Source organism: Xenopus tropicalis, chromosome 3 (assembly GCF_000004195.4).
Source record: "Xenopus tropicalis strain Nigerian chromosome 3, UCB_Xtro_10.0, whole genome shotgun sequence".
In the NCBI taxonomy this organism is placed as follows: Eukaryota; Metazoa; Chordata; class Amphibia; order Anura; family Pipidae; genus Xenopus; species Xenopus tropicalis.
Window position 1 is genome coordinate 46,235,013 of NC_030679.2, and position 22,206 is coordinate 46,257,218.

At 41.6% G+C, this 22,206-nt stretch overlaps 1 protein-coding gene across 10 annotated transcripts in view; it reads right to left on the minus strand.

Moving 5' to 3' along the window:
- nsd1 (nuclear receptor binding SET domain protein 1) overlaps positions 1-11,133 on the minus strand; it is a 47,557-nt gene extending 36,424 nt beyond the window's left edge. For 2 of the 10 annotated variants that reach the window (XM_004912865.4, XM_002936951.5), the window contains exons 1-2: positions 9,916-10,198; positions 8,040-8,968 (exon numbers count right to left, since the gene is read on the minus strand). In XM_004912865.4, coding sequence (XP_004912922.2) covers positions 8,040-8,951 — 912 coding nt within the window. In that variant the 5' untranslated portion in view covers positions 8,952-8,968; positions 9,916-10,198. The other 8 variants (XM_004912862.4, XM_004912861.4, XM_004912860.4 and 5 more) reach the window with 8 other exon arrangements.
- Positions 11,134-22,206: the final 11,073 nt, after the last annotated feature.

Here is a 22,206-nt window from a genome sequence, read left to right on the forward strand (position 1 = left end):
AACATTTACTATGTAACCTGTTCCTTTGTCAGACTGAATGGCCTACCACTGTGGCTACACAGCAGCATGGAACTATAGTAGGGTTTCTGAAGCAAATACACAACTTCAATGCAGGGCAACCATATATTAGATTTCAATTGCTTTAATCTTTTGGCATTTTTCATGTTTTGTTACATTCCAAACTGTAAATGAAATGTTTCTTTATCTTATTTTATGTGATGGATCTACACAAAATAGTCTAAGCTGGTGAAGTGAAATGAGAAAAATATATATAAAAGATGGCATGTGCATAAGTATTCACCCCCTTTGCCATGGAGCCCCTAAAAAGTCCTGGTGCAACCAATTACCTTCAAAAGCCACATAATTAGTGAAATGAAGTCCACCTGTGTGCAATCTAAGTGTCACATGATCTGTCAGTATAAACACACCCTTTTTGAAAGGCCCCAAAGGCCTCAACACCAAGCAAGAGGCATCACACCATAAAGACCAAGGAGCTCTCCAAAGAAGTCAGGGACAAGTTGTTGAGAAGTCAGGGTTGGGTTATAAAAAAAAAAAAATATCCAAATCTTTGAGGATCCCCCAGAGCACCATCAAATCCATCATGGTTCACAAAAAAAAAAATACATCTTCAAAGTTGTAGGCATGTTCTGTAAATAAAATGGTGCAAACTCTCAAAAGAATCTGTTTTAATTCCAGGTTGTAAGGGAACAAAACATGAAAAATGCTAAGGGGGTGAATACTTTAGTAAAGCACTGTAAACCTAAATTTGTACTAGCACAGATGGTAGGAAAATGGAGCATATTCAGAAAGGTATTATGACCTATCAATTATTCTTGGTAAGTTGCAAAATCTTTAGAAAGGACAGAAGGCTAAACATAAGGGCAGAGGTCGACAAAACCCTCAGCTTTCCTTTTTTTTACCCAGGTAGAGGAAAGCAGATCCAATATTGTACACTCCTTCCTGGAGCTCCATTCACAGGCATGCCGCCAGCCTGTGTGGAGCTACAGAGTGCATATTGGCATGGAAATACGAAAGTTTGCATCTACACGCAGAGTGGATGGTCCACTTCGTGTGCCCCAAATGTGTTTGTCATGTTGTATGCACTTGCTGCTATTTTGGACAGATCAGTAGCATTCCAGCGCTTTTTGAACTAACTCTTGGTGCATTTATATAAATTCTTTCTATGTGTAGTTCCTGTTCATCTTTCCATTGGGAAGAGGCAGTCAGATCAGCATCTGGCTACTTGCAATTCAGCTCACATCTGCTTCCAGCACACCAAGCGCCTGATCTGGTGCACCTGTAGGACACTAGCATTACAGCATGTACTTCCATTCTGTCAAGTGGGGTTTCCCTTGCAAGTCTACAGGGCATGAGAGAAAAACCAGACCACTTAATAGCAGCATTTAAAAGGGGAAGAATTACTCTTTTTTTAGAAAATGTATTAAAAGCTTATTAAATGTTCTTTCCATGCACCAGTGATGAAGTAAGAGAAACTAACAGAACCCCATGCCTGGAGCAATAGAAGTGAGTATCTGAATTCTGTATAGAGCATCTACTTTGGTGCCATATATACTTGGTCCCTGTTGGGCCTGACTGCACTGAAAAAACAGTGTGTGTCTTATTTTGGTACTGATATTTCAACTTTATGATATATTTGTTTTCACTATAAGATTGACCTTGGTTAAAAAAAAAAAAACATGGTGAGCTCTATAGCAGTACAGAGTATATGCTCCAAACATATTTGATTTTTTTTTTATTTGATTTGATGTTTTGGTGTTGATGCATCTCTAACAAAGATCTGCTGCACTGGTTTTTGTTTTTATAACTCTCCTCCAACCTAGGTTAAGCCCAGCTTTAACTGAGAAGTCTGATACTCCACCATGCCTATATGAGCAGTGTAAGGAGAGTCAGATCTGTCAGTCATGCCGAGTGGGTTGGGGTGCGGAACTATCTTCTTACAGGCTGCAGTAGTGTTTACATTTGTACTGAAGCCTACAAAAAGATCATATTGCCACCTATAATTAAAATGTGAGTCAGAATATATTAATGTCACTATTTAAATAATTCAGATAACTCACAATTAATGTGTTCTGCTTTTTCTTCTTTTTTGGATTAAAAAATGTAAAGTAAATGTAAGTAAATAAAATAAATGAATCAGGTTTTTGTTTCTATCCTTCCTTACTCTCCTCAATGGACACTATTGGTGTATTTCAGCCAGAGGAGAAACAACCACTGCCATTCCAACTGACTTAAATAGGAATTCTTGTGACAGTGCTGGTACTGACATTTTTTTGCACAAAAATGGTCTACTTGGTGGATTTCTAATTTAAGTGAATAAAAGCTGGCGGTGACAGCTTTTAGCCCTTCTCTAAGAGACGAAATATGCCCCTGGAAAATATGCCCCTTTGCTATAGCCCTAAAGACAGATAATAAGCTCTGTATATGGAGTGCCTAATTCTGCCTTGGTGTCACCTATGGTCTAAGGATAATGTCCCACAGGGAGATTAGTTGTCTGGTATAAACCTCTGCTACTGCGGGCATCTAATCTCCCCGAAAAGCGTTTGCACCGACAATAAAGGAAATCGCCAATGGAAAGGCCTATGCATCAATTCTGTTCAGAAGGAAACTTTGCACGACTTTGAAAAGCCAAAGCAATGCGTAGGCCTTTCCACCGGTGATTCCCTTTATTGTCGGTGGAAAGGCTTTTCGGAGAGATTAGTTGTTCCTGTCTTCCCGTAGGACAGTGCTGTCCAACTTCTACGGTGCCGAGGGCCGGAATTTCTCTAGCATACATGGTGGAGGGCCGCTAATGGAAGCCAGTTTTGACCACTCCCCTTTTTGAAACCACACCCACTTCAAACCACACCTATTTTATCACAATGGTGGTAGCACAGCAAAATCCCAAATGCATCCTTACTGTGGGGATATCAACCATCATTCATATGTGAAAGAATTATGTCATATTAAGATATACCCTTAAATTCCATATGCCTCCTCCTCCCCTGTGGATAGCAGAGCAACCCCCAGTACATAATTACACACCTTAGGGACCATTTAATGGCTATTTCCAACTGCTAACAAACTCCCACAACAAACCCCTGCCAGGTTCACCTCCCACAAGCAGCATAGGGCAAGCAGAGTATGGCACACACAGGCGGCACTCTGCCTGTCCTACCCTGCCTGTGTGTGCCATACTCTGCCTTCCCTATGCTGCCTCTGTGTGCCATACTCTGCCTGCCCTACCCTTCCTGTGTGTGCCATACCCTCCCTGACCTTTTCTGCCTGTGTGTGCCATACTCTACCTGCCCTATGCTGGCTGTATGTGCCATATACCATACTCTGCCTACAGTACTTATGTCTGAGGTGTGAAGAAGTGAACAATGGGAGTGATTACAGCCTGAGCCTGAGGTGTGAACACTGCAGGGGGTGAACAATGCAGGTATTAAAAGGTGTGAAAAACACAGGGGATTACATATTTAAACAATACAGAGGGATTACAGCCTGAATCTGAGGTGAGAACCATGCAGGGGGCCAGTTAATCACAGTACTGATACCATTTAATGCTTACTCAAAGGTAAGCCATCAAAGCAGCCAGACAGGTGGGGGGCCACACAGAGGGGGGTCGCGGGCCGCATGCGGCCCGCGGGCCGCCAGTTGGACAGCACTGCCGTAGGACATTACCCCTATGGAACACATAAGGTAGTGTACATTAACTGAGGGGAGGGTTTAGATAAAAGCAAAATCATGGGGACATTTACGGGCCCAACCACTCTGCACCTCACTTTGGCTAAAAATATCCAACGAGAGGTGCACAGCATCAGAAGGTGCAAACCAGCCTTGTCTTTATCACTGGTAATAGGCGCCCCTCACTGCCCTCTGTTTGTCTGAATGATGTGCAAGTTGGAGGAGGGGAGTGCTTAGTGCCTGCACCCACTAATATATAATTTGCCCAACACTGGCAGCGTGGTATTCATAGGGGCAGACATAGGTCTTGTGCAAAGTGTATAAGCTCTTTCCAATAGTAAATAAACCCTTGTATCTTCTTCTCCAAAAATTGCTTTTAAAATGAAAAAAATTGAAATCATATTCAATCACATCATAGCACTTGATGAATGAGGTGATTTTTTTTTTTTATTCTCTTAAGCTCTAAATATTCAAATTAAGGTTCAGATTTAATTTACCATTCTGCTGAATTTTGTGCATTTGATTCCTTAAAAATAATCTGAAATGCATGAATATGGTAGGAAAAGCTGGACAGTGCAGATACCAGATTAAAACAAATCTATAATTAACCCAAAGGCTTCACAAAAGAATTGGGTGGATGCCAAAAACATAATATACGGTGTCAAGCACAACAATGGCATGATTTACACATATATCAAGAACCTTCCAAACATATTAGTAAATCAAAAGCAGAGGAATGCAAACAAGAAGAAATGCAAAAACTATCAAAAGGTAAACTGCGGGGATGCAACGAAGCCATCAATATCTGGCTGAACCTGAAAAAAAATCCCCGATAAATATGCATGTTTACACCCTAGCAGAAAGATATCGACAAGGCAATGGGTCATTTGGCACCTATATGCAGATCATCAGGTCAAATCTGTCAAGACACAGCACCGCATAGGTAGTCAATAATGACGTGTGTGGACATCTTTAATACAAACAAACAATCCTAATCACAAAGTCATACAAAGCCTTTGGTTCTTTACTACTGCAGGACTACAAACCCCTGTATAGATAGCCAATATATCTGCAATGCCACAGATTGCCAATTCCTGATGTATAAAACCCCCCCCCCCCCCAAAACATTGGGATCTAGAAAGTGAAAGTTAAGGTTAATGCCCCATAGAGAGACTACTATTAGTCTTTCCATCTGCAAAAAAAAAAAGTTATCGCGGTAGAAAGATATACACATCACCTTTTTTTTTACAAATTCGCACATGGTTTTCTTCTGCTGGCAATGTCGTACAACTTTGGAAAACAAATAGACACGTATGCCTTTCCAAGGGCAATTCACTTTATTTCTGGTGGAAAGGCATTGTGGAGAGAGAGTAGTCATCCATGGTAGCTGTGTCAGGTATTAGCCCAGCGGTTTTCAACCTGTGGGTCGGGACCCCTTTGGGGGTTCGAACAACCCTTTCACAGGGGTCGCCTAAGACCATCGGAAAACACTTATTTCCAATGGTCTTAGGAATAATTTTATGGTTGGGGGTCACCACAACATGAGGAAATGTATTAATGGGTTGCGGCATTAAGAAGGTTGAGAACCACTGCATTACCCTAAAGGGGTGGTTCACCTTAGGGTTAACTTTAGTTATGTTATAACTAATAGTTTTTAAGTATTTGCATTCTTCTGACTCTTTCCAGCTTTGAGATGGGGGTCACTGACCCCTGCAGCCAAAAACTATTGCCCTGTGAGGCTGCAAATTTATTGTCATTGTTACTTTGTATTACTTATCTTTCTATTTAGGCCCTTCTCTATTCATATGCCTGTCTCCCTTTCAAACCCCTGCCTGGTTCCTAGGTTAAATTGGAACCTGCCAAACACATAGCTGCTGAAATTCCCAACTGGAGAGCTGATGAACAAAAAGCTAAATAATTTAAGAACCGCAAATAAAAAACGAAGACAAATAGCAAACTGTCTCAGAATAGCACTCTCTTCAATATACTAAAAGTTCATTTTAAGAAGACAGCTTTGATTCCCCACTGCACACACAGTACATACATCTACTAGTTAGGATAATGCAGCTAATACCTCTACAAAAGCAGCACATAAATAAGTACATGTGCCTCAGCAAGTCCACCTATCACCTTCAGCACTCAGCATCAGAACCAATATAGAGTATTCAAAGGTGTTTTCGGTTCTCCCTGAGGGCACTGCAGTGGTCAAATGCCAAATGTGCTATTTCAAAGGGTTTGTTTTGTCCCTCATAAGTGATAAGCTACTGCAATGATTCGCTTACTGGCTGGTTAAACTGTGTTAATTATGGAAAGTCAAGTCATGGCAATTTGAATACCATGGCACTGCTGTCACAGCACAGAGAAGAACTAAAAGCTTTAATGTTTCTGGCCATTCCAGTACAACTAATGAATATGATTAGGTCTAGTAATTTCTTAAATATTTCTTTTTTTAGCTCAACATTAGCAGCATCTCTTGGTTGTTAACTCACTCCTTTGTGATAGGCTTGGGTAGCATGGAAAAATAAAGTGGATAAGAAAGCCACAATACTTACACAATACTCTAGTTAGAGGTGTTGCCTAAAAAAAACCCTTATACAGTCAAGAAAGTTCCACAGCTGCTGTGAAATGTATTAACTAATGTAACAAATTGTAACAGTTGAAATGGTCTGTCTTGATTACTGAGCTGCCAAACAGAGAAAGGGACATTAAAGTTTATACTTCAATTTTAGACTGTAGAAAATAAAAGGTAGGAAAAGATTGATAAGTCTTGAAACAGCTGGTCTGAAACCAACTGAACTGAAAAAAATGGAAGGTTAACAACCCCTTTTAGTTGTTAGGGCAAAGTAATCAGTGTGTCAATGCTTAAAAAAATCTATAAATATGCTATCCAGTATATTGGGCCAACTTTCACATGTTTGTGGGTTAAATTATAAAAACAGAATAATATCATACAAAGAGGTTTATAAAGATCCTGGGTATGCTGATGTTCATAACTACAAAAATCTTGTGGAGGGCCACAACCATTCCACAGTCCTCCAGATGTAGTTTCTGGTCGCCTGAGAAACCTTTAGCATATTTTCAGTAAGAGTGTTTGTAAGAATCTAGGGAATCTACAGAGAATGCATATATAAAACATTAATTTGTTTGGCTTGTTGATTTAGATGGACCCACAACTAATATGAATAATGAACATTCTCTGTAATGCACTGGGTAAAGCTGCTGGTGCTATATAAACAACAGATAATAAATAAGAAAATGACAGTGGATTTTTCTTGTCCAGCCTTAAATTTCTTAAGAAAAGAGCTGGTGTTCTAGTGTGATTTTTCACATTTAATGAGATTTCCTTCTCATATTTGAGATGAATGAGAATAGTATTGCGTGTACAACTGGTCACATTGCAAAACAGTTTCAGCATCTATGGTGTAAACAAAACCTTATTTACCCTCAATGACATCACTGTTATTAAAGTGGAACTAACACAAACCAACCCCTTTAAACAAAGTTTTATAACTACTATGAACAACAACTTTTAATGGAAGGCCCAGAGTAGCATCTTTCTATGTAAAACTAGAAATGGGAGAGAGAAAAAAAAAAAAAAGGTATTTTCTTACGCAAGAACATTAACAAACCGAAAATATCCAAAGGTCTGCCAATTCATAAAAGCATATAAACAATCTGGTGTGCTAGATGTACATTTTTTGTGTGTGTGTGTATAAATTGGACTTTTTACAAATTATAAGGGCGACGCAATGATGCTGTCCTGCACACAGCAAGAAGTGATGCATGCTGCACTGCATTAAAGTCAAACCTTCAACATCCTCTCAGTGTGCACCGATAGGTAGATACCATGCCTGTCACTACATATTGAACAATGCCAGTGGATCAGCCTTTTTTGGTGGTGGTGAAAATGCCTTGAGCCATCAAGAGTCATGGCACACAGGTATGGGTCAGGATTGTCCAACCAGCATACATTTTTTTTTCTCTGTATGGCCAGAAGTTACTAAGCAGTTGCTTAGATTTGCTATATCATAGAACAACAAGGCATAGCAATAAAAACTAAACAAGCTTTTCTAAGAAAAAGAAAAATTATGATTTACACTAAACAAGATGTCAAAGTTAATCATAGTTGTGGAACCTATTGTCATTCTCCACTGCCAGTTAAAAAACCAAGACAAAGTAAAATCTTTGTACAAGTGTACGTGGACATCACCAAAATGAAAATCAATTTTCTATTGAACTTGATATTTATGATGGGGCCACAAAGATTCAAATAAAAATAAACCCCCATTTTAAAACCAAGGCAAGCACCCACTAAGTAAATTTCTCACACACCCACTAACCCAAGATTGGCTTACAAATTGTAATCCTGATCGATCCGGAGATAATTCATTATGTGAATCCAAATCGTCCAGCTCTTCTTCTACAGACAACGATTCATCTTCAGTGTGTTCCGCTGTTAGCGGTCCTTGGTTACTTAGTCTACCATCTAAATGTAAAATTGTACTGTGATCCAAATCCCCATGAATTGCATTTTCTGGAGTAGTATTAATAGGTGCACCGTTTGGAATTTCAGCATCCCGAATCATTGATAAAAAAGATGTTTTTGTGTTTAAATTTTCATTTTCCATTGGGTCCTCTCCATTACTAGACCAAGCAAGTGGAACTAAATCCTCTAATTCTGATCCAAACTGAGGTGTGGGGTTAATTTTAGATTGATTCTCCCCAACAGGTAAAATATTTTGCTCCACCGGTGGCTGTTGCCCATAGCCTGGCACATCAAAACCTGGCCCAGTGTGATTGTAATTTAACTGTTCTATAGCATAATTTGGCTCTTCCATATCAACATGACAAAAAGAATCATAAGGATGCATCCCATTCTTTACATTTTTGGGTTTCATGGTGAGGTCTTGTGAAAATTGACGAGTAGAATCCTGATGACTGGCATGACCTCTTGGCTCATTTGAAGTAAAAAAATAGGGCTGAGGATTTGGTTGAGATCCGTTTGCCTCCATGTTTTGTGATCCATTCATGCCTTCGATGCTTATCATGGAGGCCAGATCCTGGAGTCTGCGCAGAGGAATGTAGTGGGAGGAGGGATCCTGCCCATAACCCAATTTGCCACTTTGCGTGGGTGAGCTCAGTGGAACGCTACACCCATTTGGTAGTTCCAAAATGCCCCTGTCACCCACGCACGGTTTGCTTTTGGCATTAGGATCCACTGAGTTCAAATAGTCTGTAGTACTCCTTAGTTCACAGGCTTCATCCATCCTGTGCAGGCATTAATCTGTCAAAAAAAGCAGAAATTAATAGTTAGAACAAGGAATAAATACAAAAAATAATTGTGAGTGAGACACATGACAATGCTGAAACATTTATATTTGAGTGGATATGTAGTGCACAGCTCTGAGGAATATGTTGCAACTTTTTTTTAAACAAGCAATAACAATATGAAGGAATTAAATGAATAGCTGTATAAGGGTATGGTATAACAAATGGGAACAGTCCAAAGCTTGGCCTAGGCCCCTGTGACTACATACTTGGTCATGTGAAACAAAGCCAGACCCAATTACCACTGATAAATTCTTCCCCTACCGGCCAAAATGGCAGTAGTCAGAGGCCTAATAAACGTGCAGCAAATGTCTGGCTCTGCCGGTGCAGACACTGGAACACAATCTCATCTTGGCCGAGGAACATACCATAACCTGGGGAGGGGAGCACGGAAACACAGACAAAACGGGTCTCATCCGCACAACTGTCTAACCTGCGACCCCATCAGCTGTTTGTGAATCACAGCAACCCCACGGAAAGACTCTGGCTGTCGGAGAATGATGGGAATCGAAGTTTAAACACAACTGCAAACCAGTATTGCCAGAGAACTTAATCACATATGCCGGCTTTGTCCCTTTATGTATGCACATGTATCAGTGGGCAATAAATGCATCCCACTATGTGTAATGTAACAATCCCATTCATCCCCACACACTTATAACATGAAACTGCAAATAAGAAATTTCTATGCAAACAGTTGGAGGTCACCGGTAAAAGGAGTCCGGAGACGGAACCGGCCGTGTAACATATTGGTTAGAGAGGAAAAAGACGAATATGGCTCCCCCTGCCCACCCCATGCATGATCCGCCGGTGCAGTGCAGTAGAATGGAGAAAGGTGAATCTATCCATGCAGGGGAGGGGGGGTTAAAGTTTGCAAGCTGTCCAACAAGCAACCGGCCTTACCGTGCGCCTGCCCCTCATCACACTGCGCTAGGCCTGCAGCCCGCCGGTCTCTGCACTACCTCCCCCCGCCGCACAGCACGCAGCGGGCTAGGCTGCCTCTTTCCCTTGCTGGAGGAGGCGTGCGGAGCCTGGGTGGGGGAGGGGACCTTCAGGAGGAGGGTGGTGCTGCTGGTGGGGGTAGTTAGCTAGTGGGGGGAATACTATGGCTCAGGGGTACTATAGAAAGGGCAAGGAAAGCACACTGAGGGGATGGGGTTGGAGAAGGAAGGGTATCTGCCGGGTATGGGAGGTGACTTTGGCTAGCAATCTCACACCTTGTGTCCATCCAGCTGTTGGGCTTCCACTTCACAGTCAATAGGATCTTGGGATTTGTAGTCCAGCAGCAGCAGCAGCTTGAGTGTCACCGTGCAGTGTCCCTTGGGGGTATAAGAGTGGCCTGCGCTAGGTTGTTATTGGTGGGGGTGCGGATGATGTAAGAGAATCTGTAAATATGACATAGTAGTGACAGACAGGAGTGAGTCTGTGTCCTGTGATTGGGGCTCTTGCAAATGACAGCTCTTATGGCGCGCTGCTAATTGATATCCAGAGGGGGAGTCCATTTTACAGAGGGGGCGCACCTAACATTGGGAAGACGTGTAAAGGGGAGTAATGCTTTGTACACTGACCTTAAGTGCATACTGTATTGTAAAGGTCTCCAGATGGTCCCTTCCCTCCCCCCTCCAATCTCAATGACACTGCCCGTGTCACTTACACTGAGAACGGCCCTCGCTCACTCCTCCATCTTAGTTTCTGTGCAGTCCCCCTCCCTAACACTGGGGGCCCTTCTCAACATAACCACACGCCCCTTCATCCTGTCTTATAGCCAAGTAATGGCATTAAATATAGGCTTGCCCTTACCTCCCGCTGAGAAAAACTGCCCCCAGCTGGGACATGGGAGGCATACTATTGACAATGTCAAAATGGCGTCCCGGGCGCGGCCTGGGCTCCTTCCGCCTTCCTTAGCCTGAGCCGGGACTCAGAGACGGCCTGCTCAGTATTAGCGACCCAAGGCGTTAGTAACTTGGTTGGACTAAGCGCTGCGTGTTATGACGAGTACAGGAACAGCTCCCGAAAGGAGAAAAGCTGATTGATTCAAGTAACTCTTTTGCTCAGTCCGTGTTATTGCTATTTAATAACTCATATTGCGGGCTCATAACGTTGTCATACACTAAACTGAACCGGGCTCCCATGCCGCCTCATTACACTGAGCTATTCATAACACCACTGTGCGAACATGTGTTTTATAAAGAAAAGTCGCGCACACACATCTCTTGTTCTGTACTTTGTGCTCGGCCCCCTACAGGAAGCCTGAGGAACTGCTGCGCGTACTGTTAGGCCTTCTGAGCGGTCAAACCTTGCAACTATTATTCATATAGCGAAGACGTATCCTTTACAGATACTATAGATTTTACACGCCAGTCTCTGCCAGAGTGCACCTTATGTTTCAAAGGGGTTCAACTTTGAGTTCAATTTTAATACCATGTAGACTGTAATATTCTGAGACAATTTGCAATTGATCTTAATTGTTTTTATTACTTATGTTTTTTTTTTTTTTTTTTTAAATGTTTCACTTTTTGTTCAGCAACACTCCAGTCTTGAGTTCAGTAGTAATCTGGTTGCTAAGGCTCATATTACCCCAGCAACCAGGCAGTAGTTTCAAAGAGAGACAGAATTATGAATAAAGGAGGGCATAAATAGAAAGATAAGTAATACAAAGTAAGAATAACAATAACATTGTAACCTCGCAGAGCAGTCGTTTTTTGGCTGCTGGGGTCAGTGACCCCCATTCAAAACCTGGAAATAGAAGAAGAAAGCACATAATTAAAAAACTACAAAATAAATAATAAAGATCGATTGAAAAGTTACACTATGGTCAGTTCTATCAGGAGCCAATTAACCTGCCTGTATGGGTTTAGCGTTTGGTACAGGTTTGGGGTCTTTTATCCGGAAACCTGTTATCCAGATAGCTCCGAATTACAGAAAGCCTGTCCCCCATAGGCTCCATTTTAATCAAATAATATAGAATTATAAAATGTATTTCCCTTTTCTCTGTAGTAATAAAACAGTACCTTGTAATTAATCCAAGCTAAGATATATTTATTTCTTATTGGAATTAAAACAATCTTATTGGGTTTAATTAAGGTTTTATTGATTTTTTAGTAGGTGTGGAGATCCAAATTACGGAAAGACCCCTTATCCTGAATACCCTTGGTTGCGAGCATTCTGGATAACGGGTCCTATACCTGTACAAGATTATCTGGAGGAAAGCCAAACGTGTCTGGAGAACATATGCAAACTCAATGAAGATTGTGCCCTGGCTGGAACCATAGTTATAGAACCCCAGAGCAGCAAGGTAGCATACTATCCACTGTGCCACACATTGCCAGTTTACACATCTCCCAGCATCCCCGGAACTAGGATTGACACCTGGATGGTATTTTACCCACCTGGCCAGTGAAATAGATACTTCATCCCAATGCTTTTAATAGGGAAAAAGCATAAATATATAATAGAAAGGCCAGAAATGTTGGCAACCCTACCTTTGACTGGCCACTACACTTACAGGCTCATGTCTGAACACTTAGGGGCCCATTTACTTACTCACGAACGGGCCGAATGCGTCCGATTGCGTTTTTTTCGTAATGATCGGTATTTTGCGATTTTTCGGATAATTGTCGCGACTTTTTCGTTGCCATTCCGAATGTTGCGCAAAATCTGGCGATTTTTTTGTAGCGTTAATACTTGCGCGAAAAGTCGCGACTTTTTCGCAGCTTTCGCGCCGAGTACGAAAGATTCGGATTCATTCAAGCTTCAGTATGGTGACTTTTCTTGGGCCAGGTTGGAGCTGCAGGGTGCCATTGAGTCCTATGGGAGGCTACCAAAATCATGCTAAGTCTGAAAGTTTCGCCCGCCGCTTACGAGTGCTCAATACGAAAAAGTCACGACAAGATACGAGCGCATCGTAATGGCTACAAAAAATTCGCGTTTTTTCGCGCAAATCGTATTGGTAACGTAAAAGTCGCGACAATTTCCGCAAAGTTGTAAAGGCGCCGAAAATTCGCAAAAAATACGAAAAAGTCGCAAAATGTTCGTTTTCCAATCGGAATTTTCCCAATTCGGATTCTAATTCGTGTCTTAGTAAATGTGCCCCATAGTATAGAACAATGTTTACTTCTAATGCAAATTAACATTTTGTTTTTATCTACAATGTGTTTTTGTCCCTCAGAATTCCATGATAAAAATGATGGAGTGCTAGCAAAGATGCACAAAGTGGTCTAGCTGGCCTCTACTTCCCAGAACAGGTATTCATGCATCAGGCATTATGTATAGAACTGGGAGAAAAAGGCAGACGCAGAGCTAGCTGCAAAAAGTGTTTATTAGCAGGCTCTTTAGCAGGTGGGACACATAATGGTCAAGTGATAAGTTGTGTCCATTACAATTGCATGGGATTGCAGTCAGGTGGTTTTTTCCAGGGTAGCCTAGTGTCAAAATGCATTGGACACCATTTTTCTGAGAACAACACCCATTCCTCAATGCTTTAGGCCAGGGATCTGCAGCCTTTTTCACTTGTGAGCCACACACAGATGTAAAAAGTGTTGGGGAGCCACACAAGCATGAAAAAAGTTCTTTGTGGATGCCAAATAAGCCCCATGTGGCCTGCTGGCCTGCAGGAGGCTCTGCTTGGAGTAAGACTGTGTCTCTGTGCTTCCAAAACTTGCCTCCAAGCCAGAAATGTAAAAATGGGCACCTACTTTGAGGCCACTGGGAGCAACATCAAAGGGCATGGTGAGCAACATGTTGCTTACAAATCACTGGTTAGGGATCACTGCTTTAGGCTAATGCCACACCATGTGCATGGCATATATTTTCGGCAAGCCAAAAAATGCTTGGCAAAAATACGCGCCATACTCTCCTACCTGTGCCTGCACCTGAATGAATGGAATACGCTCATGTGCAGGCACACGTAGCTGAAATACGCATAAAACGTGAGAGAATGTGAAGTCTTGCTTTTATGCGGATTTCGCCTACATGTGCCTGCACCCGAGCATATTGCCAAAAATATACGACATATGCATGGTGTGTCATTAGCCTTACAAATCCAAATGGGAAGTACCCAGCAGGCTGATAGCATGGAGCTGTTTGCGGACAATGCTAGCCTGATTTAATGAATTACTCACCTACTCCAGATCTTCTGGTAGATCACAATCTACCTTTTGGGCACCTTTGACTTTATAGATAGCTGTTTGTCCAATAGACCTGTGATCATATAGCTGACTGGTCAGTTATCACTGTTTGCTCTCTATTTATTCAACTGTTATTGTATAACCATGTTCATTAAGCATGCCTTAGAAATAATTTTGACATTTTAACAAAAATTCAGTGGAGTTACAGGCAACACCCATTTACATTTTTTATCCTGTGGCTCAATAATTGTTATAATAATTGTCTTTCAGCAGAATCCTGCCCTGAAATCCATTTTCTTTTTTTCAAAAGAGCAAACAGATTTTTTTATATTTAATTTTGAAATTTGACCTAAGGTAGCCATACACAGGCAGAATTTAGCTGTCAATTGGGGTCCTTCAGACCCCCTTCAGCACCCCTGAAAGGCCTACCTGACCAGCATCTGGCCTAAAATTGGCCAGATCTTGATTGGGCAGGTTTGATTTTCCATTGGATCAAGGACTGCATTGGCTCATTGATGTGGTCCTGACGGCTCCTATTCCGTTCATTTAAATTTGATTGTTTGGCCCTAGGGACAAACGATTGGATTAACCCTTATATCACCAACCTTAGATGGGCATATTGGCTGAGGATCGCCAAAAGAGCAGATCATAACGCGTATGTCCACCTTTACAAAAAGACATTTTCTTACCTTCCCAAGTCCTCAGCCTTGTTAATTACAATCTGAGAAACTTCAGTCTCTCTTTGTTGCTGCAGTTATTTAATATGCAATTCCATTGCGCCACCTATAGGTGAAAGATTATTATTCCAACTATATGGTTGGACAAGAAATGTACAGGTATTACATATGAAGACGACCTTCTCCATACAAAGCACATTTTATATTTATACATACCTAAAGCATATAAAGAATTGTAATTTCTTTCTTTATTTTGTATCCTGAAAAACTGAATTTGGGCATTCCAGCTTTCTTGTCACAAAGCTTTAAATAGGAATTAACACATATTTATTCAAGTGTGAAAGCGAATATCACCGGTGCTGTTGCCCATAGCAACCAATCTGATCTTTGCTTTTTTCTAACTTGTAGGTGACCGTTCATATCTAATTGCTGATTGGCTACTATGGGCAACATCACCAGTGATGTTGGCTTACACACTATAATAGAAATGCCCATAAACATAAACCCTTATTACTTCACTTTTAAAGTGGACCTGTGACCCAGGCATAAAAAGCTGTATAATAAAAGCCCATTTCAAATTAAACATGAAACCCAAACTCATTTTTTAATTGACACATCTCTACCCATTATAAAAGCATTTAAAAATCCCAGCTGTCAATCACATTGCCTGCCTCACTAGAGGTGGGGCAGACAGTTACTTTCACTTTCAATTCAGAACGTCTTGGATGATGCTGTGCCCCTCACATTCCCCTTTCCTCCTTCCCGTCTAATTTTGTAACCAGTGCATGGACATAGGTACTGGCACAGGAACAAGATTTTGGCAGGATGCGAAGCTTGCCTTAATAACAGTGTCCACAAAATGGCACCTGCCCACTTGCTGCAATTGTGAATTCCAGGACTAAAACAAACAAGGTTTATATAATTTATATGGTGTAAGTCAGTGCTGTCCAACTTCTACGGTGCCGAGGGCCGGAATTTCTCTAGCATACATGGTGGAGGGCCGCTAATGGAAGCCAGTTTTGACCACTCCCCTTTTTGAAACCACACCCACTTCAAACCACACCTATTTTATCACAATGGTGGTAGCACAGAAAAATCCCAAATGATTGGTCCTTACTGTGGGGATATCAACCATCATTCATATGTGAAAGAATTATGTCATATTAAAATATACCCTTAAATTCCATATGCCTCCTCCTCCCCTGCGGATAGCACAGCAACCCCCAGTACATAATTACACACCTTAGGGACAATTTAATGGCTATTTCCAACTGCTAACAAACTCCCACAACAAACCCCTGCCAGGTTCACCTCCCACAAGCAGCATAGGGCAAGCAGAGTATGGCACACACAGGCAGCACTCTGCCTGTCCTATGCTGTCTGTGTGTGCCATACTCTGCCTGCCCTACCCCTGACTGTGTGTGCCATACTCTACCTTCCCTATGCTGCCTCTGTGTGCCATACTCTGCGTTCCCTATGCTGCCTCTGTGTGCTATACTCTGCCTGCCCTACCCTGCCTGTGTGTGCCATACTCTGCCTGCCCTACCCCTGACTGTGTGTGCCATACTCTACCTTCCCTATGCTGCCTCTGTGTGCCATACTCTGCCTGCCCTACCCTGACTGTGTGTGCCATACTCTGCCTTCCCTATGCTGCCTCTGTGTGCCATACTCTGCCTGCCCTACCCTGCCTGTGTGTGCCATACTCTGCCTGCCCTACCCTGCCTGTGTGTGCCATACTCTGCCTTCCCTATGCTGCCTCAGTGTGCCATACTCTGCCTGCCCTACCCTTCCTGTGTGTGCCATGCCCTCCCTGACCTATGCTGCCTGTGTGTGCCATACCCTCCCTGCCCTAAGCTGCCTGTGTGTGCCATACTCTACCTGCCCTATGCTGGCTGTATGTGCCATACTCTGCCTACAGTACCTATGTCTGAGGTGTGAAGAAGTGAACAATGGGAGTGATTACAGCCTGAGGTGTGAACACTGCAGGGGGTGAACAATACAGAGATTAAAAGGTGTGAACAACACAGGGGATTACATGTTTAAACAATACAGAGGGATTACAGCCTGAATCTGAGGTGAGAACCATGCAGGGGGCCAGTTAATCACAGTACTGATACCATTTAATGCTTACTCAAAGGTAAGCCATCAAAGCAGCCAGACAGGTGGGGGGCCACACAGAGGGGGGTCGCGGGCCGCAAGTTGGAGAGCACTGGTGTAAGTGAAGTTTATTTTGCTTGACAAACACAATAGAAAACAATTTGGAATTATTTCTTAGGGTGACAGGTTCCCTTTAAGATATTGTTTTGTTAACCTATTTGTACATATACAGTATGCTGTGTTTTCGGCTACATTGGAGGTTCAGATTCTTATATTCATGTATGTGTGTCTGTCTGTTTGTGTTTCCTCTGGTTACACCCGTTTTATCTCATTCTCTTAAAAACATACTTGCATGTTAAATGGCTTCTGTTAATATGTCTAGACTGGGATTTAAAATAAGCTCTAGCACAGGGATCCCCAACCTTTTATACTCATGAGCACACTTAGATGTAAAAAGTGTTGGTGAGCCACACAAGCATGAGAACAGTTTTTTGGGGATGCCAAGTAAGGACTATAATTGGCAATTTGGTAACCCAATTTGGTAAACTGCTAGACTACAGGAGGGTCTGCTTGTAGTATAGCAGTTCACATGCTAGACTGTGCCTCCAAGCCAAAAATTTAAAGACGGGCATCTACTTTAAAGGGGACCTGTCACCCTAAAAAAATAATTCCAAATTGTTTTCTATTGTGTTTGTCAAGCAACATAAACCTCACATCTTATTTTCTTCAGCCTTGGAATTCAAATAGCAGCAAGCAAGCCGGCAGGCGCCATTTTGTGGACACTGTTATTAAGGCAAGCTTTGCCTCCTGCAAAACCTTGGTTCTGTGTTGTATGGGGTATTGGTTACAAAATGAGATGGGAAGAAGGGAGGGGGAATGTGAGGAGTGCAGCAAGTTCTGAATTGAAAGTGAAAGTAACTGTCTGCCCCACCTCTATGCCTAAGGCATAGAGGCGGGGCAGGCAAAATATGATTGGCAGCTAGGATTTTAAAATGCTTTTATAATGGGTTTTGGATGTGTTTATAAAAAAAAATGAGTTTGGATTTCATGTTTAATTTAATTAAAAGGACTTTTAAGGCCACTGGGAGCAACTTCAAATGGGGTGGTGAGCAACATGTTGCTCACGAGCCACTGGTTGGGGATCACTGCTCTAGTATTTTCAGTCCACAGAGGCCCAAACAGGCATTTTACAGCAGCCCCTCTGGCATTTGCCAGAACCCACAGATTATCAGTCTGGGCCTACTGATGAACATGACTCCAGTGTGTATAACTGTGACAGGAATCTTAGATTGTAAGCTCCAAGGGCAGGGACTAATGTGAATGATCTCTGTAAAGTTCTGCAGTTATATAGAAAAATCATAGAGTAAGTAGCATAAATATTCTGCAAGTTCCTATTATCACACTTAGAGAGGCATATCTCCAGGTATTATATTATAAGGCAAGTGCTCTTAAGCCGGCCATACACGCACCAATAATATTGTACGAAACCTCGTTTCATATGATATTCAGTGTATGTATGGGTGCTCGAAGAGGCGACTGATATCGCAAAAGGCTTTGGATATCGGTCGATCGCCCAGATTTGACTTTGATTGGGCGCCACTGAAGACGCCCAAGCAAAATCTATGTTCAGGGCTGAATCGGCAGGTGGAGGTAGAATTTCTATGTTTTCTACCTCCATGTCTGATGATTCAGACCATAGGCGGAGGGTGACTTTTTTTGTTTGGGGAGGCTAAATATGGGCCATACATAGACTGATCTAAAGCTAATGTGAGACTTGCCTCTTGCAGTTCCCACTGACTCCCAGGGATACTGTACAAAAGTGCGAGTGGGAGAGCTTTTTTTTAACCCTAAAATGCTTAGGATGTAAAAGTATTCATACATGCACTTCTGTTAGAGATTCTCCATACATTTGTGTTTGTGATCAGTTAGCTTAAAGGGGTAGGTTCACCTTTAAATTAACTTTTAATATTATATAGACATTGATATTGTGAGATAACTTGCAATTGCTCCTCTTGTATTTTTAATGGTTTTTCAGTTATTTAGCTTTTTGTTCAGCAGCTCTCCATTTGGTATTTCAGCAACTATCTGGTTGCTAGGGTCTTATTTACCCTAGCAACCAGGTAGTGGTTCTGAAATCTGGAAAGAGGCAGAAGAGAAAGGAAAAATTATTCAAAAACTATAAAAAAAATTACCCGTATATACTCGAGTATAAGCCGATCCAAATATAAGCCGAGGTACCTAATTTTACCTAAAAAAACTGGAAAAACTTATTGACTCGAGTATAAGCCTAGGGTGGGAAATGCATCCGCTACTGCTAAGTTTCAATAATCAAATAAATAATAAAAGGACACTCAGCGTGACCCCCTGTTAACAGCCCCCCACCAGCCTGATACATAGTGACTGTCTATAGCATCTTAGAGCAGCCCCTATGGCCAACACTTAGCATTACTCTCCCCACCTTTCTCTACTGACCCCATCTTGCTCTATTATGTCCTTAATTCACTACTCTTTCTAAAATCCTACCTACCACCTGCAGGGCCCTGAGACATTGACCCTATTTGCAACCCACCAAACACTTCTGAGCCCAGATATTAAACAAGAGGTGTTGAATCTGGGCCCTAAGTTCAACCCTATGCTACTTACATTGCATCAGTGCATATATGTACAGGCTGCTTACATTTGCCACAGCAAAGCATATATGGGGAAGGTGCCAAATCATATCCATACTCCATGGTGTAAGCATTCATATTCGCTTGGCGCACCGCCCCCCCCTTCCGCGCAGGCTCTTCAAATCCATATACTCGAATATAAGCCGAGGGTTAATTTTTCAACACATTTTTGGTGCTGAAAAACTCGGCTTATACTCGAGTATATACGGTAATTAGGAAGACCAATTGCAAAGTTGCTTGGAACAGAGCAAGGGTTTTTTTTGTTTTTTTTCAAGGTGCCAAAGCCTTATTGAAAATCCGCCTATGATTCGAACGAAGGATCGAAATTGCTACGTGTATGGCCACCTTTACCCTCAGTGTATAGAATCCCTGCCATGAACCAAGACATTACTGGGGGGTTTGCCATAAAGAAAATAGGACTAGTCACATGAGCACCATGAAAAACATTCCCCCTGCAAACCCAAAAAGTGACTTTTTAAGAATGAAATAATTGTCTCCAAAATGTTTTTGATGTGACGTTTTGCAGCTTCAGGAGCACCTTTCTTGGAAGTTAAAAATAGTAAATATGTTGGAGCTATATAAAGCATAAATATAAAAATGATAATACAAGCTGAATATTCTAGATACAGAATACATACATGTAATAACAATGTATGATTACAGTGCCCTCAAGTGATCTATTCTGGTAAAAGCTTGATATTGTTTGTGCAACATGGCAGACAAGAAGATGTGAAAAAAAAATTGAAAAACCAATGAATATTTTGAAATCTTGATTGCCATAAGAAAAGCAGTAGGTGACTAGGTATGTAGCATGCGGGGCCCCAAAATAGTACATTTGAACTATCATGAATGTCAATAAAGCCACAATAAAATCAGCAAGTTTACTGCTTGTATGTGGTATAAAGGACAAGAAAACAATTAAAATACGTGAATATAAAATTGAAAATCATTAAGGGATATATGTACTGTTAATATGAATGAATTTGGTCACAACACTGCCACCTGCTGGTCAGTTTCAGAACAATGTCAAACAAATGATGTTCTTCTGGTGTTGTGACAAAATTCATTCATATAGACACTACTTTATCCCTTAAAATGTTGGAATTAAAAGAAATGAATGAATCAGTCTTATTTTAAAAGTTTATTTATCCTTTAAATTCCAAAAAAAGTACGTTCGTGTTTTTGGAAACAACACATTCTCCCGAAGCTAAAATGAGTAAATACATCTTTCTACCAAACATAAAAGCTTTCCTTAATGTTGTGGTTTTGATAATAATTTACCTCAAAGCTTGCACTTTGCCGCATCTTATCTCCCATATATCATTAGGTATCAAGATAAAACACCCTTAATATTAATGTGAGGTGTCTATTGAACAGTTTGGTGCAAATCTGCATAGCATTTCCCAAGTATTTCACATGTAGAGACCCCCATGAATGTAAGTTGTATATACTTATTTCTTAGCTCAGGGGTGGGCAAACTACAGCCCACGGGCCACATCCGGCCCCTTGGCCTTTTTAATCCGGCCCGCCGACGACGCCAAGTCTCATCACGCGACACTTGGTGTCATTGGCGGGCCGGAATTAAACAGACTAAGGGGGCGTAACAGCAATGCATACAGCCGGAGCGCATATATAGAAAAATAAAAAGTATATACAGTAGTGCAACAACGTATGTGCAGAGAATCCTTATCCCCAAAGATAAAAGAAAGAAAGGAAAATTTGTGCTCGTTTAATTTACACTCACACCAAAGTGTAGTACTGCTAACTGCTTACCAGATGGCAGTGTTGATGACACAAACGGATATAGTGTATTCAGTTGTAGCAAATAGCTAGATGAATGAATGTTGCATCCTTGATGTTGATTGCAACTGTATCTACGTGCAGAATCAGTCTCACGAATCTTATTGCAGAATGTGGCTGTATCCTCAATGAGGCACAAAAAGAAGAACAGCAACTGGTGCAATATTATTTATTATAAAATCACTAATAAAAGAATAAAACTTACAAATTGCCGTGTAACATAGAATCTTAAAAAGCCCAACGCGTTTCGTGTACTTGACGGTACACTTCCTCAGGAGAAAGGATCAAATGGTTGCAACCCCCAAATGAACAGCCTTATATAGCTCTATTGAAAATGTTATTAGTGCCTCGTGTACAGCCTCTGTCTGACGTTTATGACATCATCAGGAATAAGACTCACGGTCTCCTTTCTACTAAGGAGTAGTAATTGATTCAAATGGTAAATAAAAGAGAGAGTGGCGCTCCACATAGAGCAATAACCAGGGGGAAGTACATCTTGGGTCCCACTGGACACTAGAGGGCTGAATACAAGTCTTTATATTGATAAGGTGCCGCATAGGCAATAAACGTGCCCGGATATCTACCCACAGGAGCTTCATAAGTCTGGGTGTGTTGCCCTGGTAATGCTTAGTGCAACCCAGAGTGCCTCCACACCGGGCTGCATGATCGCCGTCAAACACAGGGTCCCTATCTATCTACGCACCCAAATGTCCACTGAAGGTAATAAAGTCAGAGCTATATAGTATAGGTATATATACACGTCCAGTGATTAGATGGATACTGGACGTGTATATATATCTTTAGTCTCTACACCTCACCTTCATA